The sequence below is a fragment of the Guillardia theta genome, assembly GCF_000315625.1.
Source record: "Guillardia theta CCMP2712 unplaced genomic scaffold GUITHscaffold_8, whole genome shotgun sequence".
NCBI classification, from domain to species: domain Eukaryota; class Cryptophyceae; order Pyrenomonadales; family Geminigeraceae; genus Guillardia; species Guillardia theta.
The window spans coordinates 432766-458603 of record NW_005434666.1 but is presented as its reverse complement, the minus strand read 5'-3'; the positions used below and the strand labels follow the sequence as shown (position 1 = coordinate 458603).

At 50.5% G+C, this 25838-nt stretch overlaps 9 protein-coding genes across 9 annotated transcripts; 4 read left to right on the top strand and 5 right to left on the bottom strand.

The window, feature by feature from the left end:
• Positions 1 to 78: 78 nt before the first annotated feature.
• On the bottom strand, positions 79 to 690 carry GUITHDRAFT_133607 (hypothetical protein; the record flags this gene model as incomplete). Its single annotated transcript, XM_005839458.1, has 2 exons — positions 79 to 231; positions 280 to 690. The coding sequence occupies 2 exons, from the start codon at positions 688 to 690 to the stop codon at positions 79 to 81; spliced, it is 564 nt and encodes a 187-aa protein (XP_005839515.1).
• Positions 691 to 1328: 638 nt separating this feature from the next.
• On the bottom strand, positions 1329 to 1764 carry GUITHDRAFT_150579 (hypothetical protein). The gene has a single exon (XM_005839457.1). The coding sequence runs from the start codon at positions 1737 to 1739 to the stop codon at positions 1491 to 1493; it is 249 nt and encodes an 82-aa protein (XP_005839514.1). The 5' UTR covers positions 1740 to 1764; the 3' UTR covers positions 1329 to 1490.
• Positions 1765 to 2570: 806 nt separating this feature from the next.
• On the top strand, positions 2571 to 3650 carry GUITHDRAFT_150578 (hypothetical protein). The gene is made up of 4 exons (XM_005839456.1): positions 2571 to 3214; positions 3261 to 3335; positions 3387 to 3435; positions 3480 to 3650. The coding sequence occupies exon 1, from the start codon at positions 2646 to 2648 to the stop codon at positions 2946 to 2948; it is 303 nt and encodes a 100-aa protein (XP_005839513.1). The 5' UTR covers positions 2571 to 2645; the 3' UTR covers positions 2949 to 3214; positions 3261 to 3335; positions 3387 to 3435; positions 3480 to 3650.
• A 2261-nt stretch (positions 3651 to 5911) lies between these two features.
• GUITHDRAFT_161215 (hypothetical protein) lies at positions 5912 to 7508 on the bottom strand (the record flags this gene model as incomplete). The annotated part of the gene is made up of 6 exons (XM_005839455.1): positions 5912 to 6312; positions 6379 to 6430; positions 6508 to 6585; positions 6630 to 6780; positions 7004 to 7222; positions 7444 to 7508. The coding sequence occupies 6 exons, from the start codon at positions 7506 to 7508 to the stop codon at positions 6197 to 6199; spliced, it is 681 nt and encodes a 226-aa protein (XP_005839512.1). The 3' UTR covers positions 5912 to 6196.
• A 2850-nt stretch (positions 7509 to 10358) lies between these two features.
• GUITHDRAFT_150577 (hypothetical protein) lies at positions 10359 to 12623 on the top strand. Its single transcript, XM_005839454.1, has 10 exons — positions 10359 to 10638; positions 10685 to 10737; positions 10934 to 11111; positions 11239 to 11319; positions 11455 to 11563; positions 11779 to 11859; positions 11909 to 12025; positions 12071 to 12147; positions 12260 to 12353; positions 12485 to 12623. The coding sequence occupies exons 3-10, from the start codon at positions 11059 to 11061 to the stop codon at positions 12590 to 12592; spliced, it is 720 nt and encodes a 239-aa protein (XP_005839511.1). The 5' UTR covers positions 10359 to 10638; positions 10685 to 10737; positions 10934 to 11058; the 3' UTR covers positions 12593 to 12623.
• Positions 12624 to 12677: 54 nt separating this feature from the next.
• GUITHDRAFT_133603 (hypothetical protein) lies at positions 12678 to 14838 on the bottom strand (the record flags this gene model as incomplete). Its single annotated transcript, XM_005839453.1, has 11 exons — positions 12678 to 12780; positions 13002 to 13051; positions 13102 to 13507; positions 13630 to 13692; positions 13762 to 13814; positions 13860 to 13915; positions 13970 to 14054; positions 14098 to 14163; positions 14218 to 14297; positions 14345 to 14484; positions 14684 to 14838. 11 exons carry the CDS (start codon positions 14836 to 14838, stop codon positions 12678 to 12680), a joined length of 1257 nt encoding a protein of 418 aa, XP_005839510.1.
• Positions 14839 to 15949: 1111 nt separating this feature from the next.
• Positions 15950 to 17674, top strand: GUITHDRAFT_101697 (hypothetical protein; the record flags this gene model as incomplete). Its single annotated transcript, XM_005839452.1, has 8 exons — positions 15950 to 16431; positions 16491 to 16539; positions 16850 to 17014; positions 17078 to 17160; positions 17215 to 17287; positions 17338 to 17399; positions 17450 to 17520; positions 17583 to 17674. 8 exons carry the CDS (start codon positions 15950 to 15952, stop codon positions 17672 to 17674), a joined length of 1077 nt encoding a protein of 358 aa, XP_005839509.1.
• A 122-nt stretch (positions 17675 to 17796) lies between these two features.
• Positions 17797 to 18439, bottom strand: GUITHDRAFT_150576 (hypothetical protein). Its single transcript, XM_005839451.1, has one exon. The coding sequence runs from the start codon at positions 18253 to 18255 to the stop codon at positions 17860 to 17862; it is 396 nt and encodes a 131-aa protein (XP_005839508.1). The 5' UTR covers positions 18256 to 18439; the 3' UTR covers positions 17797 to 17859.
• A 2621-nt stretch (positions 18440 to 21060) lies between these two features.
• GUITHDRAFT_101696 (hypothetical protein) lies at positions 21061 to 25318 on the top strand (the record flags this gene model as incomplete). The annotated part of the gene is made up of 23 exons (XM_005839450.1): positions 21061 to 21275; positions 21333 to 21387; positions 21436 to 21483; positions 21535 to 21600; positions 21757 to 21942; positions 22004 to 22051; positions 22099 to 22152; positions 22326 to 22382; positions 22437 to 22469; positions 22519 to 22635; positions 22914 to 22963; positions 23010 to 23069; positions 23179 to 23263; positions 23468 to 23505; positions 23556 to 23637; positions 23772 to 23825; positions 23886 to 24085; positions 24144 to 24180; positions 24232 to 24288; positions 24508 to 24567; positions 24835 to 24867; positions 24921 to 24993; positions 25041 to 25318. The coding sequence occupies 23 exons, from the start codon at positions 21061 to 21063 to the stop codon at positions 25316 to 25318; spliced, it is 1986 nt and encodes a 661-aa protein (XP_005839507.1).
• Positions 25319 to 25838: the final 520 nt, after the last annotated feature.

Sequence of the window (25838 nt, the reverse complement as noted above, 5' to 3'; positions counted from 1 at the left end):
AGAATTGTTCTCCATTGATCTAGGTGCAAAGAAATCCCTGTCGAGAAAGAATCACAATGCAATTGTAGCTGTGATGAACTATCTGCCTTTCTTGCCCGGAAGCATTTGTCCATCTTTGGCATAAAATTCTCTGATGGAAACATAAGTCTGATCCCGATACTTGCTCACTGTGAGCCTTCTCTGTGTAATTTCTTCTCTCGCTCCTGATTTGTACTGTTTTGGTGCTTCGAGCTGTCACACTCCGTATCAAGAAGCAAGATCAAACAAGCAATAGCAAACCTCAAAGTAATATTCCCCATTGGAAGTCTGCATGCAGGTTGGCAACTGAGAATCTGTAGCTGCATTCTTTGCAGCTTCGTCAGTTTCCAACCTCCTTTTCTTGCTTGTTGTTTCCGTCTCATTGACAGCAGCATCTGTCGGATTCGAAGCATTGACATCGACGGCAGGAGTGCTGCGATTGTCCTCTGACGCCTGTGGGTCCTTCTGTTCATTCCTCACGCTCAAGTCTTCAGCTTGGGTTTGGTCCTCTCCTCCCCTCAATCGCAGGAGGTAAGGGAGAAACTCAACGTCGCGGAGGAGCTTGCAGTGAAGTGGAAGGGGACGAGATTCTGCTATTTGCAAGAAAGCTGAATGCAGGACATAAATGCTGATCATGGCGGACCGGAACCTCCCCGCCACCTTCCCCCGCATTTTGAACCTAGCAAGGTCTTGTCGGGCGCAATTACTATGATATAAATAGTGGACGGGGCGTTGGGCGGGATTTGATAAGAGGGAAATATGGCTTGAGCTCGCAACAAGGGCATCACATGTTGCATACTTTGAGTATCCTGCGAGAGCAGCCGGTTCTGTCGTTTGTTGTATGGATGATTTCTCAGTATGATATGGTGGATGCCCTAGACCAAAACTCTACATAGAACACAAGTTCGAGTATACATGGACAGCTTAGAGGTGAGTCAATAGTAATCGCGAGCAAGGATTGACGATGTATCTTTGACGTTCTCGCTTACCGTTTGAAGCACAGAAGAAGCTTCTGCCAGCATGGACCTTCTTTTGCCAATCTGCATGTAAGCCCCATGCACAAGATATTAAGTTGTGCTTGCTCTTCTCGCACACCATTACTTCTTCTCTTCGTGATCAATTCAACTGTACACTCTTTTGTGCACAAAATTTATCCTCAACTATGTGGACATTTCCATACAGGTTCAGTACTTCGTGCCATCGAAGTGAAATTAATATGCCCCAAAAGCAGATGAGAAGTGTGTTACAGAGAGAAGATCAATATTTAGTCATGAATAGGAGCCAACTCAAACCATTCAAACTCACAACAAAAATTGGAAAACAACAAACAAAAGTCATCCCATTCATTTTTCACGCTCTAAACCGCAGAGGAAAAGAGCATTTTTTCTTAGTAGGCAAACACTCTATAAAATCAAACACCATCAACTCCAAGGAAAGATCCACCCCCCAAGCAAAATTGTGAGGAAGATATTCTAATGTCCTTTGAAGGAGTCATTGAAAGCCGAGATGGCGTCAGAGTCCACGACGTTGCTGTTCTTGTTGAGATTGGAGACACCCATGGCCTTGTACGATGCTCCAGGAGTTTGATGATATGCACCTGTTGCATAGAATTGCGCAGAAAAAGCTGAGAAGGGGTGCTTGTGGGCATCCATCGCCTTCTCTGCCCTTTCAGGGTCCTTATCCCATGATTCTCCTTTCAATTTCGCTGCCAACGCGAACATGGCCGTTCAATCGCTATCTCCCAAATGCGGCACCTTAGGACTCCTAGCACACAAATATAAGGGGTTGGCCATAGTGTGTGTCCTAGAGAGATTTTTCCGAATAACGCTTTGTAACTGTTAGAACAAGTTTGCAACGGTCCGTAACGCTGTTTCACAAAACTCGCCTATAATTGGAGTCCGATCAGTCGACTCCAATTATGGAGGCATTTGGTAGTAACGTACACCCTTATCTCAACCCTCACCCCACCCCCATATACAACATGAAACTGATCATAGTACCGGTTACATTCACTTCAAAGTACCCCCTTAAGCCTTTGTCCCCTGCTACTGGGGGGCGGCCGCCGTGACATCCCCAGTACGGTAGGTGACCAGGGCTCGCAGAAGACCCGATATAATCACACGCCGTTGAAGCGCCCTCCCATCCTCATACTCCCTCCCTCCCCTCCTCCCTCCTCTACCTCCTTCGGTGACCGTCTAAGCTTCAAGTAGGGGCCCCGGCTTACTCTACGGCGCTCCCACACCTGTCCCATCGATTCCGAGTTGCCCCCTCAGTCCCCCCCCCCCCCCCCCCGCCGAACTCAAGATCAGGAAAACCTAAGGCAAAACGTGAGCAAACATGGCACAATCTTTGACAGTCAGATCAGAAGTTGCAATGGTCATGATCCTTCTTCATTTCCTTCTGGGTGTATGTCAACCAGCAGACCGGACGCTTGGGTTAACAAAGCAGCGGAGATTAGGAAACCTCATTTTCAACGGTGAGATTGTTATTCACAACTTCAACACTTTGTTGAATCTGTTGAGCAGGTAGCTTGGAACGCAAGAAGATCGCACGAGTGACTAGACTCAGAGACAGCGGAGAGAGTTACGAATCCAACGACTCATCGCATGTTTCCAGTGACAGTGATCATGGCGACCATTCTTCCTCTCCTCCCGCACCTGCTCCAGCTCCTCCTTCACCTGCTCCAGCTCCTCCAGCTCCAGCTCCAGCTCCTACCTCACCCTCTTACTCGCCTTCCTCTCCCACATCTTCCGCTTCGACTGGCTCTCCAGCAACTCAATCCAACTCTCCGAGCCCATCAACTACCTCGTCCAGTTCAAGTCAAACATCCAGTACTCCGTTGCAACCGAAAAAAGTCTCAGCTGATGTGCTCGAGTTTGCGGTGCTCATGCAGATTCCACCCCAGAACTTTGGTGCAGCAAAGAGGATGAGCTTCAAACAGGCTGTTGCCTTGTCAACTGGCACCTCAGTGTCTGACGTGAATATCACCTCTGTACGTGCCATGTTGGCAAGACGCAGCAGCACATCTAGCTTGGTAGATTTCTCGATTCAATTTCAAAATTCTTCTCTCCAACAGGAGATTGCAACGAATTTCCCCTTGAAGAAGCTCAATGAAGAGCTGATTCTGCAGAATCTTCCATCAGTTTCGAACCCAAACTCATCTTCATCGCCTTTCACAATTACAACACCAATATTGGTATTTCTAAAGCGCTGCGAATATCCAAGGACTGATATGTTGCCAGATTGGCATTATTGCCGGTGGAGTAGTCTTGCTCGGCTTTATGATTTGTGTTATTTGCATGCTCTCGCGCAAGAAGGTGAGAAAAATACTGATCGCATGTAAGATTTCGTCTGATTACCTTCGGCAGCGGAAGTCAAACGATGATGTGCACATCTCGAGTAACGGCCATGCCTCTTGTAAGATCAAAATGACTTTAAAACACCGTCTTACACTGCTGCAGTGGTGACTTTGGATTCGAAATTCCCTCAACCGACAGCACCTCCTCCTCCTCCGCCTGTGTTCCAGCGATATGGACAACCGCAAATTCCTCTCGCAACTGTTTGCCCATGAGGAACTCCATGTAGTATGTCTAGTCTATTTTTCTTAATGAAATTCCTTTTGTTATCCAAAAGTTGTCACATATTTTTATCTTGCTCGTCACTTTTGTACGTACACAAACTATACTCTGGAACCTATACTCTGGAACAAACTAGTGCACTGTATGAATTCCTGCGCGGTACTGTTGTCTCCTTCGAGTCTCAAGTAACACTATACTTTATTTACAACTTCGGGGAGGAGAATTTATTTCAAACTGAATCAAAGAGGGTTGCTATCCAAAGAGCTTACCATTGGCCGTTCTAGCTCTACTACTACTACTACTACTACTACTGCTACTACTACTTACAAGTTCGTGATGATCGAAATATGTGCGGAGCGGGGCCCGCCAGGCCGACCGGCTCAGAGTGACCGGCGGCGGGACCGTACAATGAGCCGGGATTAAAAATACAGGCTTATCCGACTACCAGAGCACGTTCCAAACATGCCTAGTAATAATGTTTCTGTTTGCCATCTTGCACGAAGCAGAGATGAGAATCATTTGATGGTAGTGGGGGGGGAGGTGGAATGTCTTCTTCCTCTTCGATGCTATCGACGGTGGATTCATTGCTGAGTGGCATTGGCGGAGCCGTAGGTGGAGGGTCGGGTGTACCTGCGTACCTGTGAGGAGACGAACAAGAAATACATAGCTATAGATCGTACCTAAGTACGTGAAAGTGTCTCTACGTGCCTTGAATCCCAATCATCAGAATTTTTCACAAAAACGAAAACGAGACAAGACAAACCTTCGTGCATCTTTGCATTTTCCTGGTGATCAAACAAAACAAAATCAGGGAGAATCCTCCCCCAATGCAGCATCCGATCTGTCAAAAAGAGTCAGATAGGCAACATTGTATAAATTCTGAATAACCAGCAAGTAAGTATCTGAGGACCCGTTCGAGGTCGAGCTCTTGGAAACGACGGCAACTGACGAGGACTGAGGTAAACCACCACGGGCTAGCTCTTGGTTCAGTGAAGCGATTGTCATGTCCTTTGTTATCCGTGTGACTGCATTCGGTTCTGACACTTTGATAGTGCATTCAATGGTAAGTGAATTTGTTGCCAGCAGCTTTCTAGACCCTCGTCGATTCGAGATCACATTTGTAATCGAAACCTGCGATGGTTGAACTTTAGCAGTCCGAGCAACTGCATCCATGAATGCTCTCCTTTCTTGAGCTCCAAATTGTTGGGCAGACATCGGCAGCGTCACTTCCAGCTTTACATCATACAAGTAAACTTGATTCTGTTGCATCACTGGCGTGGTGGAAATGAGATTTGAAGGTGCTTGAGTTTGCTTCTTCCCTGCGCCATCTGTCAAGCCTCCTATCAGAAACTATCGAACAATTAAGAAACGAGTGCACCTGGGCTTGATGTGCTGCCTGGTAATTTATTGTTATCACCTCCCATGGGCTGGCTTGACCCTACAGAAGTAGAGGAATCGATCCCGTCTTGCTTGTCTCCGTTATCCGGCACTGAATCTGACAAAGGATCGTCAAAGATTCAACTTCTCTGTGGTTAATCCGCACTTCTTCACCACACACCTGTTGTTGGTTCTTGCGAGGATGGTGACGGTGTACTGGTACCGACCTCATCTAGCTTTCCTCGAGTGCTTTCAGCCTGAATCGAAGCTGTGTGTTGTAGCATTGGGGAAGTGCTTGACGTCATCTGAGAAGTGGTTGATCTCCCTTCAGCTGGTTTAGACGACTGAACAACATTGTTTTGTTGCTCATGGTTCGTGTCAGCATTATCCGATTCTAAAACAACTCTGTCAAACAACGCCGAAACAGGTACTTTAAAAACCTTGGGGAAGAGGGGTCGTGGCAACAGCGGTATCAGCAGGGGAAGTACTGTATGTAGACTCTGCCTCTGACGCCTCGTCTTCCTCTGACTCCTCGGAGTCTGAATTTGCACCAACGGTGAGATTTTGCATCAAACGATCAAGACGGCTCAGGCGTTCTTACCGGAGTCGCGGACTGAAAATGGAGGAGAAAAGTGTGATCTATGTGGCAAACGCAAGGTGAGAGAAGCCGAGGCCTGACCAACAAGGTAGGAGCTGTTCGTGATGGCAATCACGGCGAGGATGAGGATACTCAAGCGGCGTTGACGCCCTGCCTTAGCGCCCATCTGCATCCAGTCTTCCTGGCGGGGTGAACCACGCTGTGGTGGGGTCTACGACACCTGCAAACAGTAGGTAGGTATACCTCTCGATTGGTGGGGTCCGAATGTAGAGAAGTTGGGGGGTCATCGATGGGTAGGAAGCAGGGTACCTGTGACTGTCACTGATAGAGATAAAACATAATAATGTAATAGACTCTTTTTAAAATAAAACTCAGGTACAATTTCTAATAGCATTTAAAACTACAGACGGCATCTTGCAATCGTATCACTTGAAGGATTTGTGCTCTGGTGGTGAGAGGGACAAGTAAATCTACTGGCAGGTCTACACTACTATATGATAATATACATTCACAGTACGGAAACGGAACGACATTCTCTACTCACTACTTGAACCCGCAACATGATTGGGCTGGCGGGGACATCAGTGGCGGCCCAAGCCATCATAGTTACTTGGCCGCATCACTCTTAAGGAAAATAATTGGCGAAATACTCGTCTCTGTCTTCAGGATCATATTCTCCATGCAGAACAGTCAAGGGAGGGGCGCTGGGAGTAGGCAACTTTCCATCTGTGGGAATGACCACTGGAAAACCATGGCAACTCAAGTCAGTTTCTGATGAACTTTCGTTCACAGTAATTTGCCACTCACAAATTCCTGAGCCGAAGGTCTCGGGTCTCACTTCTCTTGCAAGAGTCTTTACCTGCAAAGTTACAATAAGAGCAAGGCCAGGAAACTCGCCCAAGATGAGAGGGAATAGCAATACAAGAAAAGCTCTACCCGATTCTTCCTCAGTCTTCTCCATAGACCCATTCCCATAATTCCAGCAAAGAGTATCCCTCCACCAATTCCGACGTACTGTTCTATATCAGAGTTCAAAATAGACATGTAAGGCGGCTCACCAAGTATGTGTTGTCGGATGCTCCTGTACTTGGCTTCACAATCTGTATCGAAGCCTGAGGCAATCCATTCTTGATGAGCTCCTTATTCAACGAGTCCACAGAAAAACTATTTTTGATGTCTGTCGCCTGCTGCGCATCCTTTGCTAAAATGCTGAAATGGACAAGAATCGATGCAGATAACAATCGGCGACGTGTTGTCAGGACGGTGATGCCAGTTATGATCACAGAGGAGATGGATGTGCCAGCCGATGCAGCGACGGCTTTTTTGAAGTTTGATTGAGCATCAGAATTGAAGTCGTTCAAAGTCAGCGGCAAAGAAACAGCTAGGTTCGCTACGTTCGAACTTGTGCTTTGTGTGCTTATTTGATTAGGACCTGGAGTTGAGGTTGTTGGCGAGGGAGCTGGCGTTGCTGGCGTTGGAGCTGGCGAAGCTGGAGTGGGTGCTGGCGAAGCTGGAGTGGGTGCTGGCGAAGCTGGAGTAGGTGCTGGCGAAGCTGGAGTAGGTGCTGGCGAAGCTGGAGTGGGTGCCGGTGAAGCTGGAGTGGGTGCTGGTGATGGAGCTGGTGATGGAGCTGGTGATGGAGCTGGTGAAGCTGGTACATCGTCATCATCCGACCCTCCTGTTCCTCCATGATCGTGATCTATGTCATCATCGTCATCGTCGTGATCATCGTCGTGATCATCGTCGTGATCATCGTCGTGATCATAGCTGTCCAACACTGCAAATGAACTTCTTCGCTTTAAAACGTTGCCTGTGTTCAAGTGCTTTAGATGTCTAGCAGGTGCTTGAGAGCACTCGATAAATGTTGATGACGTAAGGAGGAGGAGAAGGAGGAGGAGGAGGGAGGAGGAGGAGGGAAAGGCGCAGGCATTCCTCATCTTGAACGTCGCCATGATAAATTCACATATAAAATATTATAAATATATACTGATTGGTACAAAGGACCAAACATTGATGATATGTTGTACAACAGGGTATAAATATATTGGGAACAGGAAAAATATTTTAAAACTTTTTTAATAACTGTCTTGGTAGAAATATAGGTAGAAATTCTTTTGCGCAGCTTTATATTATTTGTTGCACATGCACAACTGCCTCCATTCTTGGAATCCTTGGAGGGGATTTGGGTAGGTGCATCCTAGAATGGAAGCAGTGCAGGCAAAAAAAAAACATCTTTAGAAGTGTACCATAGTTCCACTTTTGTTTTTCCATTGCTATGAATTTTGAGCACAGATTGTCCTCTATCAATGAATCTCCTGTAAATCTTAATCTCGGAACGGTTCTTCTCTTCTGGTCCTTATCAGTCCAAGTTGCCCTGGGCCGGCCGGGCCCGGCCGGAGGCCCGGCATGATCCTGAGGCAGGCTCACAGCAGAGCCAGGTCTCCGACTTGCAGTTGAAGAATGCGGATGGCGAGGGGAAGGACAGTAGAGCGGGGGAGGCTCTAGTCTTGATAGGAGCAGGAGATGCACATCGAGCTCCTTTGACTTGAAGGATCGTGTCATTCCAAGAAGATTGCCACTGAGGACCTCGAGGACTTGATCCTCATTAGTCCAAGGATGATGGAAATTAAGCCGGAGCAAGACGATGCAAATTTTGCCACGGAAGGTGAGCAGGGGGGTGATGCCCTTGAGAATGATACTGAAACCCACTTGTAGCTGAACTACAAGAGATTGAGAGACTCTTTTCCGAGTTCGTCGATGAAGCCACTGTGATGGTCGATAAACTGCCAAAGGAGCAGGCAGATTCGCTCATGAAGGAAGTTGTAGCTCACAACGATGGTCTTGCAGGAATGATCTATCAGCATGCTGTCTCCAACGCGACAAGTGCAACTCGCTTACCCGAAATGTCACAGATATCAAGCTCGGAGTTGAAGGAAGCAGAACGTCTGGTTTCCAACGCGTTTCATGAGGCTAACTCAATGTTGGATGGCTTGCCGCAAGCTCATGCACAAGTGATCTTGCAAGATCTCTGCGAAGGAAAAAGCGAGCTTGCCATCTTCCTGAGATCGCACATACTGAAGGACAAACGAGATTCTGTGCAAGAGTTTGATGATAACCTTGGCATTAGCAACAGCCAGAATCTACTCGATGAGCTTGAAGCAGCAAGCAGCAGCATGATGGAGAAGCTGCCTGAGAGCTATGCTCGTATTCTCGTGGAGGGGATCAAACATGGTCAAAGTCCCCTATGCCGCGCTGTTCGCCACCAGATCAATCAAAGATACATCGCAGGAAGACTGCAAGAGGATCCAGACAATGAAATCATAACTGACGGAGGTAAATCCTTCGATCTCATACTTGAACTTGATCTTCTGCTGTGATGACGGCCTGTCACATGTCTTCCTGTTGAACCTCTGACTCTCCAGTCTTCTCTTCTCTGACTTGTCTTTCTCCTTTTCCTTCAGATCTCTCCCTCGCTTCATTCCATCAGAGGCTCGACGAGATCTTCCTCCAGGCGAGAAAGGTCGCGAGGTCACTCCCCTCAGGGTTGATGTCGGTTGTGCATCAGATGAGCAGGAGCATCCAAGAGCTGCAGGAGGCAGTGCAGGGGCTCAAGATCTCGCTGTTGGAGAAGGAAAGAGAGGTCGAGAGCCTCCAGCAGCAGCTCAAGCATCTTCCTGTCATCCGCGTCATGGAGATTCTGCATGCAGATGGGACCAAGTGCTTGAAGGTTGTGACTTCACGAACCCATGTTAACTTGGAGAGCAGGAGTGCCGACTATCAATACAACTGTTTGTCGCTGCAGGATGAAGAGTTGTTGAAGATGAAGGTGCGAGGGAGGGCGAACGGCAAGGAGCTTATCTCACTTTCTCCTCCTCACTGTCCCGCACATCCTCACTTGATCTCTCTTTTGCCTCTCCTCCTCTCGCAGCGAGAAGCTGATGAATCACGACGAAAGGCCGAGGAAGCAGCTCAGGTATGTTGGGCCTGCTCGTCTGCTCGTCTGAGGTTTGGAGCAGGAGGTGGAGCGAGCAAGGAGAGAAGCAGCTGAGGAAGAGTTCCGGTGAGAGCTGACGGGGTCGCTCCTCCTGTGAGACTTTTGGCAGCTTTGAGGCAGCAAAAGCAGAGGTCATTCTCCTCCCCGCTCTCCCGCCCCTCCTTTCCTCTACATCTTCCTCCTCCCCTCCCTCCCCTCTGCTTCGTCCCGCGTTCCATCTCTCCTCTTCTGTTACTCAAAACGATCTTGAAGATCCGTCTGGAAGCTTTTCGAGCACAGCAGCGCAAGGAGGTAGGGCGAAGCTTGAGAGGGAGCGCGATCCCTTACCTTGCGCCAAGTCCCAGCAGGAGAGCATCAAGAAGGCAGACAAGAGAAGAGGGGCAGAGCCTGAGCTGATGGTCTTTCCCGTCCCTCTCTCATGTACCCAAGAGCTGACGACGAGGGCAGGAAGGATGGATCAAAGTGAAACGAGAAGGACCTCTTGGGGGATGGCAGGTTTCTCCTTCTCCTTTCCTGTTCCTCCTTCCTCCATCCTCTCTCCCCTGTCAAACATCCCTGTCGTGTGCGCTGCTATGTGAAGCAATGCGGCAGCGCAAGATGCTGGTGCTGCGATCAACTGGCCTCCTCCTCTTCAACGACGAGAAGTAGCTCGGATCGCTCCTCGGCTTCTCTTCTGATCTTCTCTTCCAGTCGGAGTGGAGGATGTTCCAACGCATTCGGCCTCGAGATAGTAAGCAGGTAAATCCCCGCAATCCTCGTCCTCGTTCTCGTGGCCCTGAAGTTGATCTGCTAGCATCGCAAGGAAGAAAGGCACCTGTGTGGAGGTGAAGTTTCAAGGTAGGGGTTCTGATTGGTGGGAGAAGAGTTCGTGTTCGAGGCAACCGCGAACAACCCCAGACGTCACTTCGTCTCCATTCTGTCCTCCCCTTTCTCTCCCCCTCTCTTCCCCCCCCCATCTACATCCTCGTCCTCGTCCTTTTTCGTGCTCAACTCTCGGCTCGGAGCACATTCTTATCGCTCTCATCCCCTCCTCAGATTCGAGCTCGTGCGAGTGGGACCTCGGCTCCTCTCAGGTAGCTCATGCTTATCCTGTAGCAGATGCTGATCGAGAGACTTCAGTCGGTCGACAAGTGGATCGCAGCCATTGAGACAGCGTTGATAAGATGCCGCAGGTTGCCCTGCTCCGTTTCCCCTTTCTCCACAGCCTCCTCCTCCTCCTGATCCTCCTCCTGATCCTCCTCCTCCTCCTCCTCCTCCACCATCATCATCATCATTATCGTCACGTCTTCGTCCTCTTGCTCCTTCCTCGCCTTATCTTCCTCTCTCTTTCGCCTTTGCCTCAGCTGTCCTCTGACTCTTTGCTTCAAGAATGACGCTCGACATTCGGCCACGGGAGATTACGGAAGAGGAAGAGGAACAAGATTAGGCGCTCTTGCCGTGACGATCTGCGGCAGGTGCTCAAGAGCTCGTGGGACAGCGCGCAGGAGGAGAAGATGAGGTTGGAGATCGAGCGAAGGAGGAAGCGAGTCGCTGAGGCTCAGCAAAGGTTGAAGAGATGGGTGGGATGCAGATGATGGCGGGTTGATTGGTGTGAGTGGGATGTTGGGGGTTGAGGACAAAGAGCTCTGTGTGTGTGTGTGTGTGTGTGTGTGTGTGTATCGAAGTTCCACCAGGAGCGAGGAGGCAGTTCGAGCTCTCGATCGGGCGAGGAAAGAACACATTGTTCTTGACGAAGAGCTGCGGAGAAGAAGAAAGTAAGAACCTCGAACAAAACTGCTGCTGCTACACCTTCTCCTTCCAATCCGCCCCCTTCTGTTCCTCATCATCTTCCTCCTCAGCACCCCCCACACTTTCGTACTTGCTCCTCGAACTCTCATCAAACTTTTCAGGTTCCCCGACCTACCTGATGCTTTCCTCGACACTCTTCCTTTTCCCCAGTCTCGCGATGGCATCAGAACAGAAATTGTCGGAGAATCTGTAAGGGAGGATGTGCACAAGGTGGGGCAATAACGGAAAGAGAAGTAGGGGGCGGGGGACTTGGGCATGCGGATTGATGGTGGTGGTGGTGATGCTGCTGCTGCTGCTGCTGCTGATGATGATGATCATGATCATGATCATGAGGAGGAGGAGGAGGAGGAGGAGGAGGAGGAGGAGGAGGAGGAGGAGGAGGAGGAGGAGGAGAGGGCAGCGGATGTTCTGATTTGCAGCACAAGATTGCAGAAGAGAGCCGAAAGAAAGCGATCGAGGAGGAGAGACAGAAGGCCGACAAGATGCGAGCAGAGCTGGAGGAGAAGGTTGAGGCGAGGAGGCGAGGAGACCCGACTGAAAGGATCGATGGTGCAGGTCAAGGAAGCTGAAAGGAAGTGGAGGGAGTCGGAGGACCAGCTCAAGGTCCTGCAGACCTTGTCCAGGACGGTGAAGGAGGAGAAAAAGAAGGAGGAGACAGTTCCGCCCCCTGAGGTCTGAGCGCTCCTTCCTGTCCTGCTCGCTGACTGGTCGCCAAAGGTTCACTTGGATGAGGTGGAAGAGAGCGAAGGAAAGCGACAGGCGGAGCTGGATGCTTCTCTTTTCGACGGAAAGATGTGAGTGTCGAGGAAGGGGAGGGGAGGAAGGGGAGGGGAGGAAGGGGAGGGGAGGGAGGGGAGGGGAGGGGCGGTGGGGGGGAAGGAGCTGTTGGTTCACCTCAGCTCGCAGGTATGAGGATGGGATGATGGTCATGTCGTTGGAATGGACGAAGAAGACAGACTTGTCGCTCTCCGCCTCTCTGAGGACAGCGACGGATGTGCAGGTGAGCTGTAGGAGAGCAGAGGGAGGGGGGGCGGGAAGGGAATGGGGAGGAGATGGTGGGCGCGGGTGGGAAGGAGAGAGGAGGGAGGAAGGGGAAGAGAGCGGGAGAGGAGACGTGAGAGCGACTGGCAGGTGTTCTCGGAAGGGGAGCAGACGGCGATCTTTCAAGACGGCGAGATGAAGTTTTACAGCCAGACAGGAGAAGAGTCGGACGAGGTGAGCAGGTCGTCAAAAGTCTGACTGTAATCTAGAATCTTCATTACACTCACTCAAAAAAACTTGGTCTCCTATCAGAAATTTTATCCTCTACATGTTTGTCAGCCCTTCATTCCTCCTTCTTCTTCCCTCTAGAGCTCATGATGCTCCACACCACGACCACCAGGACGATCAAGACTCCCAGCACTCCTCCGCCCTGCATGAGAAGAGTCCTGCCGCCGCTGTCAGATAGGCTGCAGTCCTCCTCCTCCCTGACCACCTCCAACGTCTCCACCTTCCTCCATCACCACCATCTCCTCCGCCCGCCTCCCATCCTCCTCCTCTTCAACCATCTACACTATCTATATCTAGCCTTTTCTTCTTTGTTGATTTTCACCTTCATCTTCAATCCTCTTCCTCCTCCTCCTCCCTCCCTACTCATCCTCCAACTCACTTGTTCTCTTTGACGAACTCTTTCACCATGGTCTTGAAGTTCCTCGACATCTGGGTTGCATAGCACTCACTTTCAAAACATCCTGCACCAGCTCTCTCACCTTGATCTCTCCGCTCTTCACCTTCCCAAGGTACTCAGAGAATCCGTGATGCCCCTTGACATCGACGGGGACAGGCAGGAAGTGTTCCTTCTGCACGTCGATGATGAGGAGGCGAGGCAGCACCCTTGTGCTGATGCCGAACTTCACCACAAACTGCTCCCACTGCTTCCCGTTGAGGTACCCGAACCCGAAGTCATCCTCCAACTCTCGCGCGAGCCCCCGCACAGTCTGCAGGAACTCGATGTTGATGGGGATACTCTCAAACGAGTCGTCCTCCTCTCCTTCAGCTTGCCCTTCCTGGCCCGCGGGCCTCGCCTTCCCCCGCAGCACAGCGATCACAAGCGGCTTGTTCCTCTCCCCCAGGGCTCTGTAGTTGGATGCGTCCACCTTGGACAGCATCGGGAACCTGTCGAGAAGGAGGAGGAGAGGAGGAAGAGAGGAGGAGAGGAGGAAGGGAGGAGGAGAGGAGGAAGGGAGGAGGAGAAGTCATTCATCGTATGATCGCCCAGCACATCATCGCACGCCAACCTGTGCCCATCGATCCAGTGGCTGAGAGCCTCCGCCGTCCTGTTGATGGAGGAGGAGAGGCACCTGAGAGCAGACGTGAGCATGAAAATCAGCGCCCCCCCCCTCCCCTTCCCCTTCTTCGCTCTAACTCACTTCGCCTCTTTCTCTCTGAAGACAACGAGCTTTCCTCCGAGACCGACATCCTCCTGGCAATGAGGATGAGGACAGACAAGCAACATCCACTCATTCACCTGCACTGTCCGTCCGTCCAGCATGATTCGGAACTCCAAGTCATCTCCTGTGTACTCTGCAGAAGGGAAGAAACTCGTCATGCCACGTCAACAGATGTCATCTCATCCACCTGGTGCGACTGCGATGCTGGCGACATCCGACTGCATGGTGGCAGCCTTGAGGAACTCTTGCTTGAACATGGAGGCCTCCTCCCCCTCCTCCAACATCAGGGCGAGTGAAAGCCGTACTTCAACTCACTTCGACATTCTCAGGCTCGAACAGAATGAAAGAGGCGGTGTTCTTCTCGATGAATTCCTTGACCTCCTGCAATCAATTCACTCGATCAAACTCGTGAGCAGGATCCTTTCACGCGCGAACCTTGGCTGTGTTGAGCTTCACAGTCGCTGGACTTGAAAGCTTGCGGGCGTACTCAACGAGGGCATCTGCAGTCCTTCCTCCTTTGGGGGGGATTTCAACACTCAATGGACTGATATCCAGACTTCACCTCGGAACGGTTTCAAAACCTTGCCGTCGGAAGAGAGGACGCGAAGACTCGGGTAGCCGTCGACTTCGTACCTTCGCGTTCTTTCATCAGCACAGCAAGCATCCCAGCTAGCTACATACTTGTCACAGACTTTGGAGTGTCTGTCGCGCGTTGGAAACACAGCGAATGTCAGAGGTAGTCAAGACAAGCATCCAAAGGAGCCGGAAAAGGCCTCCCGCAACAAGGTACAACATGGAAAAAGAGACAAGCCGTAGTCAAAGTATCGATGAACGTACGAGGTGCAATCGACTTTGGCAAAGAAAACAGGTAAGTTCTCGCTCTCCTGAAGCCAATGATCACTTCGAGTCGAGGATCGGCATCTTGCCAACCGCAAGTGCAGCAGCTCTGTCCCACTCGGGTGCCAAACGTTTGCAGTGTCCGCACCAAGGAGCGAAGAGGTCGACGAGCCAGATTCCTTCTTTCTGCAGCAGAAGCATCACAGAGGGTGCAGTCATGTCATGCCGAAGAAGGGATCCAACGAAGGTCGCAACGAGGAGTGAGAAAAAGAGGTTGGCTGGGCAGGAGTGAGTGAGTGAGTGAGTGAGTGAGTGAGTGAGTGAGTGAGTGAGGGAGGGAGGGAGGGAGGGAGGGGAGTCGGACCGATGATAGTGTCGATTCGAAGTTGGTTGATGTCAACTCGATCGCGTTCGAAGACACGAGACACCAGCACGTGGAGACCAAGATAAGTTGCAGAGCTCGCCTCGCTGCTGGATCCCTGACAAGTCTCTTGTCACAGCAAGGTAAAGCCACCCAGGCACCAAAACTTCGTCATAATACGGGCTAATCCTCTAGATGCCAGGGCGACTATCGTGTCTACCCCTCCGCTGCTATCCCGTTCAACTCAGGGCTCATAAGTGCAAGCAGCTCAAAAGAGATGCGGCGGTCCCAGTCCTCATGACCAAGATGGAAAGCTTCATGTCCTGCCCTTTCTGTCCGAAGGATTCACCCCATCTTTCTCAGGTCCTTGCATCTAATAGTTCGACTTCTACATTTCACGAGCAACTACATCTTCCCACATGAATTCATCATCACCGACGCAATCTTCTGACATGTAAGCTTTTCGTTCCTCTCTGTCCGTGCTCCTGTTGCTACATCACCTTCGAAGCTAACCAGTACCGCTGCCCCTCTTTCCTGTACCCTACCTCCCTCCATCACTCGCTTCCTCGCTCTTGGCCTCCACATACAAGTCTGCTGCATGAAAAGACGGCATGAAAGCTCCCTCTGCCGTCCTCTCCTCCTCCTCCTCCTCCTCCCTGTCTCCTCCTTACCGCATGGCGCACGCGCTCTCCACCGTCAGGTAAACTGGGGTAAGAGCGGGGATGTGTCCCTTCTCGAATCTTCCCCCTCCGGTCATCCATCATTCCTTTTGATCCGGAGGCGGACCCGCCATGTCCTGGCAGTTGATGGGAGCGGGTAGTTGGGGTCAAGGGAGGGAGGGTGGAACATCGAGCTGGACGGGAGGCTCTAGAGCAAAGATGCTGAGAGGAGGCTGGAGTACAACCATTTGATCCTCCACCCCTCCCAGCCCCTTACTCTCCACCCCTGCCACACAACCCCTGGGATCCTATGGCAGAACCTACGAGATCTGCGGGAAGGGAGCCTGCAAAACTCATCCGTGGCCCAAAACCAAAGGAGAAGTTGCAAGGGAGCAGCATGTTGCAGAGCGACAAGGCTGGTAGAAGCATGCAGAGCTTGCGAAATGGAGGCAAAACTGATCGACCGGCGCTGCAAACCTTTCCTTTCACGGCGCCTGAAGATTCTGCCTTGAATGTTCCGGGATATCTATACGTTCTCAGCGAGGGCAAAGTAGAGAAGATCTGTCTTTTCGGCCTGAACTCGTCACCTTGCTCAGATTTGGAAGGCTCGATCGTTGTGGCCGATCCTCCAGCAGCGGATGTGAGGCTACGGAACAGGATGAAAGTGAGCAGCAACATCTGCGTTATCCTCAACAGTGATGGTTCAGAAGGCTCAACGTATGTCGGCGATCAGGTCAAGAATGGAATCAGTGCGGGCGCATCTGCAATCGTCCTGGTCTCCTGGAATGAGAAGTATTCGCCATCACTTGTATGAACCTGTGAGGCCTGTGACATTGCTTTTTTCTATGCAGATTTCTTTTTGCATCTTCCTTGCCGGAATACGACGTTCCTGTTGTGACAGTGAGAAGAAATGATTGGCCCGTGTTACAAAATGCACATGAGCACGGACGAGCTTTACTTGCGTTTCGAAAGATGGAAGAAACTTGGACTCAATATGACATGAAAACCAAAGAAATTCAAGAATGTTTGCAGGAGGTTGGTGTTACAGCTATCGACTTTGCTGATGTCAATGCGGCAGGTGACGAAATTGCTGGATACTTCGGGCAACAAAGCCCCAAGCATGAAGAAAATTCAAGAGATGATGATGAGAGGAAATGTACAGCTTCTACCTACAACTATGTTACATTCCTCAATTTGACTGCAGGCTCAGGTGTCAGTGGATGAGAATATCGCCTCAATGCTTCATGATGACTTACAAGATAAGATGGAACGAGTTCAAGCTGTTCTCAACAAATCAGCGAATGCTCTTGCAACAGCCGAGTACACCCTTCAACGATCTGTACTGGAGCTACGTGACAGAGCAGAGGCAGCAGAGGTAGATTAGTATTGGCTGCTCTGCACAAACGTACAAGGGCTCTTGAAGTAATAATGTCCGCAGGCGAAGTCATCCTTTCTCGAACAGGCAATCCATGGCTTGTCGGGTGGGTATGAGCTCACGCTACAAAATCGAATCAAGAAAGAGTATGAATTTCGAAACATGCATTTTGAAACATTCTATTCATTTTTTTCATATAGAATACAACGAGCTCAAGTGTTGGAGAAGAAGTTGAAGGATCAGGAGACTTTGTTTGACGAGGCTATCGAGAAGGTACTCTCAGTAAACATCAAGGCAAATGCTCTTACTGACCAGATTTGTAGGAGAGAGACAAAGTCAGAAACCTCACGCGAGATTTGTCATCGCAAAGATTTGAAACCATGGAGTAAGCCTGTTCGAGGGTAAGACCTCGGGGTGTGATTTTCAAACCGCTAGGTTCAAAAAACCTTGGATGTTGACAACTACGGTACGAAGCGCCAACACAACAAAGAGCGATTTCGGACTCGGTGAGCAACGGAGTTATGCTCTACGAAACCATATTTTTGCTTTGTATTCTTATAGTCATCAGAGTCAGGCACGCTGGAAGGCATCGCAGTTTCTTCGCTTGGTGATACAATTGAGCAATCTACGCTCCCAGCTGGAAGCCCAACTCAGTTTTAACAACTTTCGAAACTATGTCGTCATATGTCAGACATAGCTGATTGAGTTGCAGTCAAGTGGATAGAGTGACAGAAAAGATATTCAGTACTATCACTCCGAAAGTATCTGGAATACGAGGGGCACTTGCTATATGTACATTTAATGAATTGTATATGAACACGACATTCTAAGATACAGAAGAACATTCAATCTTGCAATAGCAGGTGAGCAGCATCTGTGAACAGAAGTCCGATCTTCGATCCTATCTTCTTCATACATCTATCATTCTTTTGCTCGATTATATCATTCGCCGCATATGAACCCTTGCAGTCAAAATCGCCACAATCAAGCCTGCACTTGCCATGACACCTGTCTTTCCATTCGGCTCGAGCAGCGATTAATGTAGGTGAAGAAGTTGCTGTGCTATTCGTAGTTGTGCAGGATTTCGTCTGGCTCAGCAGCCATTCTCCAGCTTCTTGCGGTCCTTTTGTACGCCTCAACTCGTCGTAGAAATATAAGTCTGTAATATGAATCATTCCACTGATTCTAGTGGCCAGCTTTGTTTCAGTCTCCCTCAATTCAATCAGATTGTCATTGCACATCAGTAATTCGTCGTTGTCGTAGGTTTACGTGCAGGGCAAAGGAGATGAACGAAACAAGGAATGTAGGAGATGAAACAAGAATGATCTGCTTGCCGAAGAAGGAAGAGCCAAGGTGAGGCCGGCAGATAAAAGGGGGAAGAGTCCACAGTACAATCAGAAAGGATACAGGGTAAAAGGATTCTGGTAAGGAGGTAGAGGAAGAAGGCAGAAGCAAGGGGGCAGAAGGCAGAGCGATTTGCTCTGTATTTGGCTGCGGAGGATCCCACCCCCTAACCCCCATGAAACTAGTGGAAAGGACCCCTGACATCCCCTGCAGCTCGGCCCCAGAAAGGAGGACCCCCCTTTTAATGATGTTTTCGAGGGTGGGGTAACTGACGATTGCTGACCATCACCAAAAGATGCGATCCTTGGGGAAGGCAAAGGGTGGGGTCGGAGAAGAGGATTGTACGGGTAAGTTGTGTGAAGGATAGAAAGGATGCGAAATGTGTAGTAAAGTATGACACTGATGACATAAATCTGGATCCTTGCACTGTGATCAAACTACGAAAGTGATATTTTTCAAAATTGAAATATCTCCCTTTCAAAAAAATATGCTTCCGGCTCGATTCGGTCCCCCGACTCACGGCAGACATATGGACGTGACGTCCTTTCCTCTGACCCCGTCTATGACCAACCCGTATCCATAGACATAGGATATTGAAATATCCACCCCCACCCCCCATGCCTAGGTCCACTGCGGACTGATCACGGGTATAACCAACCTACCCCTCGGAACTGTGGATGAGGATCGGGTTGTCATCGGTGGAATCCGTGAGCATCAGCGACGGCCCCCGCTGATACCTTCTTGGTCGCTGCCCGGGACACGTCAAATATGTCCCGGATCATCCCTTACTAATTATCCTTTGCTGTCCTTCTATTGCCTTTCGAGGATCGGATTGTTCACAGGCGGAGGGTCACCGACTCGTATTAGTAACGGTCGTAACCGTGTACTTTGCAATCATTTTCCAACCAAAAATCAACTTTCAAACTTCCAACTTTCCATTTTGTAACTTTACCCCACCCCTTCACCCCCCTTTCAAGGTTCCTTTCGTACCCCACCCCAGGACCCACCCCTCAAAACCCACAGCATCTACCCCCTTCATAACGAGGACTTGGTATCAAAAGTACCGGTACTATACTTTTCCTTGCGGCCCCCCGGCGCCGGGCCCGCCGGGAGCCAGGCTGGAGGCGGACAGTCCGAGTGACTCAGCTCGGGAGTCAGTCACGGACTGGGACTGGCAAGGCCTCACTGCCGGGGCCCGGCCTCAGTGTCGGACGGTCCCGGCTTCGCTGCCATCATGGCATGCCATCGCGGGTGCATTCCGACCGAAGTTCGGGCCGCCGTATGCAGGGCCCGTCACAGCGGCTCATTCCGTACTAAACGGCCCCCGTTCCTTCGGCGGCGGCCGCGCCGCACAGCGATCTTTCGACGCTGGCGGAAGTTGGTCACGCGGCCGCGGAAGGCTTCGTCGGAGTTCGGAACTCGGAATGCCGGGTCCTGTCCGGGCCGCTCAGGTTACTACGGCCCGGCCGGCGGTTAAGTGAAGTACTGAGCCAACCGGGACAACACGGTTGGCAGCCTGGGGCCGCTCGCCGATGGGTCAAGAATGATCAACTTGGCAAGTTTCAAGTTTAGTGAGTCGGTGACTCGGCCCGCCGGAACTTGCCGCAGTGCCGGGCAGGCTGGGCCGGCCCCGGGCCCCCGGGGCCGCCCCCCGGAGCAGCCCCCCGGGCCCTGCGGCGGAAGGCACTGAGTTCCCCGGCTGGACCGTCAGGGGGTGGGGGTGGGATCTCTACATGGGGGTGGTTGTCGGAGATAGGCAGGCTAGGTTTTTTATTATTCATAGGCGTATTCTGTACTTGGTATTATTACCCTGGTGATCCTCGTAAGTATGGAAGGGTGCGGTCAAAAAAATCAAGAAAGGGGGTGGGGGGTGGGCTGATTCTAGTATATGTATGGGTGGTGGGCGGTCAGAGGGTGGTGGGGTACTAGGGTTTTTCCTACAGGGGTGGAAAAGTCGGGCATTATTGTAAGGGCTTTTGGGTATGTAAATGCCCAAGGGTGGGTCCTATTGGGTGGGTCCTATTGGGTGGGTCCTATTGGGTGGGTTCTATTGGGTTCGGGATGGAGAGGCACAAAATTATGGGGGACATAGCGCTATGCCGGGGTTGATAAGCGTTTCCCGTCGCTGATCTCACCCGTTTGTCGTGATCTCGTTAGCACGGCACTTGTTCTTTCACCATCTTGATCCTTGTTGTCTCTTCTCGCCCACTCCAATCTCTCCTGATCGATCGTCTCTTTGCACACCGCACACTGATCAACTGTTAACTTCACATATGCATGCAAGCTTGTTCGAGCTTATTTCTTTGTTTCATTGTAGCTTGCCTTGCACTTGCCTTGTTGAACTACAAGCAGGCTCCTTTCCCCACTCCTAGAGCTGAAATCTTGAATCCGATGCTTGGGGGTAAAGAAGCTTTCACAGTGGCAACAACAACTTGAGAGGTTCAAAGAACATAGTCCCTGATCGACCATATTGCAGCCTCATTTGTCTTCACTTGAACGTTCAGGATCCTTCTTCTGCTATTTGACTGCCTTGAATCCACAGGATGGTGCCAGCTGCTCCCTGCAAGGCCTAGAAACCTGTGGTCCATTTTTGGTCGTAAAAAGCAGGAGGAGGATCATCCATCAAGAGTGGAGCTCTCTCTCCTGCATCTGTTGCTACACGAGCTGTCGTGTAAACCAACAAGTCTGCCTGCTTCAGTGTGATGGCTCAACGTGCAGCGATTGTGTTCGCCAGCGTGCAGAACCAAGAACAGTATGCAACCCAACCCCGTTCATCCAATGAGTCTTCAAATGCCCTGCATGGCATCCTGAACAATAAAGATGACGAGGACAGCGAAATGGTGTTTGAGGGAGATGTCGTGAAATCAGGAAGCGTGTGGAAACTGTGCTCGGGTGGAAGGCACGACTGGCAAGAGAGGTACATCATCCTCTTGTTTCTCTACACTTTATCTATGTGGATTTGATGCTTGTCCAGGACGTTGGTGGTGACAACAACGCATCTTTATCTTGCCAAGCAAGGAAATAAGAGCGTAAGCCATTGACATGGGATGAGATCTCGTTGAATTGGTTGAGGACAGGCACGAGATGTAGTCCCTCTGCATGAGATCGTCAATGTCAGGACAGCAGTAATGATAAGACAGACTGCCTTATTGATGACCTTGACTTGCTTTCTCTAGCTAAAGGTAGATCAGAGTGTGTCCCTTGCGGGCGCAAAGTTAGCCAGCACGTTGGCTTTCATGTCGGTGAGTCCATCGAACCACAAGATTCGTGTGCACCTTTCCTGAAACATTTGTGCTTCATTCGTGCAAATTGTATGTGGAGATGGTGCTGTCCGTATCAATGTTTTTAATCCTGATGCAAGAAGACTTTCTCTGGAATGCTTTAACTTTGCTGTTCAGACTAACTCAGATGTGGATGCGGCGAATGGAAGGCAAAGCACAAGGCAATCGGGAAACAAAGGTCTCAGCGAGGACGACTGCTTCTGGATCACAACATCAGAGGAGGGAAGTAATGCAGGCAGGACCATTGTGCTCAGAGTAGAGAATAAGGAAAAGGCAGAAGAATGGATGAATTTCATTCGTCAGGTACAGAAATAGAGATGGACCGGTTCACTTGCAGGAATAATGACACCTTGTTCCAACCAAGGCCTCCAAAGCTGCTGCTAGTAAGAAGGAGAGGGAGACTAAGTCGACAGTATTCATCTCTTGTGTACCATTCAGCTCTTTTGATGGGTCTTACAGCTCAAACTGATACGAGACAAGTCGGCGAGAATGTACCATTCGAAATTGTTTCAGGTATCTCTCAATGATTGAAATTAACGCAACCGAACGATTTCCTTTGACCTGCCTTGCCATGACTTTCCTCTGTGCTTGAGATTATCTCAGGCTGTTGACATTCTTTGTTTATATGCGATGTTGCATAGAACAACTTGACCATCTGATCATGAAGTGACGATGCGGCTTTTCAGGGTGTCGTGGCCTCAGTCATCGCACTCAATTTCATTCTCAATATCGCTGAGGCTCAAGTGAGTTGTTTGCCCTTCGTGTTGATGTCACTCAATGCCGTGTTTTACGCTCAGGTGGTCCCAACGCCCAATTCCTACTGGGATAATGTATAGGCTAGCTTCCAAGAAGATTGGATGCCTGATCAAACATTCGCAGTTTTTCGGCAATATGGACATCATTTTCACCTCCTTCTTAGCTTTCGAGTTGTTGTGGAACATAGCGATCCACTTCTTCTGGCAGTTTGTGACGGACGGATGGAACATTTTTGACTTTGTGCGTTTATTGTCTCCATTCTCTGATTTCTTGATCTGTCTTGTCCATTTTCTTTAGCGTGCAGGTCTAACACCTGCATAGATTGTTGTCACCTTCTCTATAGTTGCACTTCTCCCGTCAGTCAGTGAGTGTATGAAAGACCATACGAAGAGGTCTGATCCAACCAACAGATATTCCAATCATAAACTCCCTCCGACTTCTTCGAGTCTTTCGAGCTGTAAGTTTTCCCCTCCTCAATTCTTTCTCCTTTTCTTCACACGACTCTTGCTTTGCTTCAGGTTCGATTATTCCGCAAACTCACGTCTCTGAGGATCCTCTTCAATGCCATGTGACTTGCTTCCTACTGCTCGAACCTACTGATTATTCTTACCCAGCATCGGATCGTTGATCCCTGTCCTCAACTCTGTCCTTGTCCTCGTTGTAGTGATCGTCATGTGAGAACTTTCTATCCCAAAATTGCATAATCATTACCCTTCCTCTCGTATGACTTCCGCCCGTCCTTGGTTGCTCTCTAGCACATTCAAACTGAGTCCCTTCTTTCAGGTATGCCATCTTAGCCGTTGAACTCTACGGGACCCGAGCTCAAGAGTTTTCGAACCTTCACGAGTCGATGTTCTCCATGTATCAGGTATCGCTCGTTCCTCCTCAATTTCCTTTGCGTACAGCTTTTTCTCTGCCTTCCTCTTGTTGCAGTTCTCTTCCTTCCTCAAGCTTGCTCAGATTTTTGTTCTCTCTCTGCTGCTCAAAATCATACTTGCTCCTTCTCTCACCCTTCCTCCTTCTCCTCCTTCCCCTTGCACATACTCGTCATGATGTTTTTGTGCATTATCAGGTCGCAACGGGGGATAGCTGGGCATCGATGCTTGCCAGGTGACAAATTGCAGCGACTGATATCTGCTAGAGCTGAGAGTGCTGGCAAGATCTCTCTTCTACGTTTGTGTCCAGAACGGCAAGGAGGTCGGCACGCCGAACCCACCTGGCGACCCGGCAGGCGTATGCGATGTGAGTGGCAGGAAGGCACCAGCTAAGGAGGGAGAGGGGAAAGGTGGCAGGAAAGTTTGAGCGGGCGAGAGGCGAGGGAGCATGCGAGGAGGACTTATTGCGACGCTATGTGGAGGAGTTTGATCTAGGAGCAGGTGGGACAGAACGAGTTCGATGGGAAGGTCATGATCTTCTTTACGTCGTACTCGGTCAGTCGCAGTCACTCTCACCGGGGCGGAGGGAGGGAAGTGAAAGTGACACGTCAACAGATAATCACGGGGATGGTCTTGTTGAACGTCGTCGTTGCCGTGCTGCTCGACAACTTCACCAGATCTGTTGCACAGGAGGATCAGGCAAGTAGAGCGATTATCGCCTTGCTCATCACACGGTTCTCTGAATTGCGAATGACCATCTCCCCTCAGATTGTCAAGAACGAGAAGGCTGAGAAGCAAGGATCTCGCATGCACAGGTGGAGAGAGGAGCGGGATAACGGGAGGGTCTCGATGATCTTGCTGACGGGTGGTCAGTGCTTCAGAGTTCTGCCTGGACGTGATCATGGATCAGGTTTCCTGCCTGTCCCTCCTTGTCTCTTTCTCCTCACCCCATGCCCAACAGCTGGCAGCCTTCGAGAGCTTAGAGCATTTGCATGACATGACGCTTGCGTTGTTCAAGGTGAAAGAGAGGAGAGGAGAGGAGAGGAGAGGAGAGGAGAGGAGAGGGAGCAGAATTCATCACAGCATCCTCTTCCCACCCATTTCACTTTTGATTTTGTCCTACTCAATCATTTAAGCTTTTTCGAGCCCTTTCCTTGATTCCTCGTGTCCTTCTCCCTCTCACGCATGCTTGCTTGTTGTGTTTCGCTCTTTCTTTATCTAATCGCATGCTGTCCAGGCTGTGAACCTGGACGAGAAGCCAGCGCTTAGCTTCGACGATCTGCAACTGGGCTTGAAGGTCCAGTAGAGGAGCTCAGGGTTTCGGGCTTGACTTAGCCACAGATGCTGGGAACTAAACCCAAGATTCATTTGACATACGATGACTTTGACTTTCTAACCGAGCACTTCTCACTGTCCTGCTCCTCCTCCTTGGTTTCGTTGCTTGCTCATGGTCTCTTCAGGTGCACCCATGACAAGCTTGTGAACTATGAGGGCTTCACCAAGATCATGAAGAGACAGGCAAGCGAGCATGCGAGGAGCAACGGAGAAGTGACACACCACGCAGCTCGAGCACTACACAAACCGGATGATCACCAAGGTGAGCTCACTGCGGGCGCGGCTGTCAAATAGTTGAGACTTCACCCACTCCAGGCCCTGATGGAGGTCGACGATCCTGACTCAGAGAAGGCGGTGACCCTGACAGCGCTGAAGCTCCTCCTCTCCAGTGATGCTTCTCCCTCCCTCTCGCCCTCACCCCTGACGCAGTCGCAGAGAACTCTGCGGTGATGGCGAAGGGGAAGCGAGGTACGGTCTTGACGAGGTCGAACGGAGATCGGCGCAGCTCTAGCGGCAGTCCTGGCCATGGGTCGAACCAGCTCAAGGGGGAGGAGGAGGAGAGTCACAAGGAGGGCGAGGGGAACGGCATCGTCATTGGCAACCGAGCTCCCCTCGTGTCGGTCAAGGCGGAGAACCGAATAGGCGCGCTCTCGCCCAGGAGGGAGGCCAACGAACCGCAGTCGGACATCGAGCCCTCCTACATCATCTTCTGAAGCATCGGCGATGATCGCCAAATCACTCACCTCCACAGTGGATTTTTCTCGGCTATCTTCCCACGAACTTGTTTTCAGTGACCGAGTCCTCTCCCTTAGTCGCCACCCAGTTTTCCTCAAGCTTCTACAGACTCTCTCTCGCTGCCCTTCGACTCTCTTCTCGTTATAGTAGCTCATCATCTCGTGTCTTATTATTATTCAATGATTCATGATTAGGAACTTCAACTTTTTTTGTACATGACCGTACTGCTAGACGCGGCTAGCAGTGGCACTGCAAGACGCGGCTAGCAGTGGCACTGTGGCAGCCGAATTAAACGGCACTGATGACGGTGGCACTGTGGCAGCCGAACTTAGCCATAGGGCCCGCGGCCGCTCAGTGTCGGGCGGCTGAGTGCCGGGATCGGACCCCGGGGCCCGTGAGTCCAGCTCAGTCTTTTACTCAAAGGTGGTAAGTTAAAAAATCAGTACCGCTGAGCGATTTCAGGACAGCTCTGGGGCCACTCTGGGGCGGGCTTCCAAG

Excerpts from the sequence above, each read along its gene's own strand:
- GUITHDRAFT_150576 (XM_005839451.1), bottom strand. The coding sequence starts at position 18,255 with ATGTGCAATGACAATCTGATTGAATTGAGGGAGACTGAAACAAAGCTG.
- GUITHDRAFT_150577 (XM_005839454.1), top strand. The coding sequence starts at position 11,059 with ATGAGGTTGGAGATCGAGCGAAGGAGGAAGCGAGTCGCTGAGGCTCAG. Across the intron at positions 11,860-11,908 it reads GAGCAGAGCTGGAGGAGAAG|GTCAAGGAAGCTGAAAGGAA; the intron begins GTTGAGGCGAGG and ends TCGATGGTGCAG. Across the intron at positions 12,354-12,484 it reads GGACAGCGACGGATGTGCAG|GTGTTCTCGGAAGGGGAGCA; the intron begins GTGAGCTGTAGG and ends AGCGACTGGCAG.
- GUITHDRAFT_150579 (XM_005839457.1), bottom strand. The coding sequence starts at position 1,739 with ATGTTCGCGTTGGCAGCGAAATTGAAAGGAGAATCATGGGATAAGGAC.
- GUITHDRAFT_150578 (XM_005839456.1), top strand. The coding sequence starts at position 2,646 with ATGGCGACCATTCTTCCTCTCCTCCCGCACCTGCTCCAGCTCCTCCTT.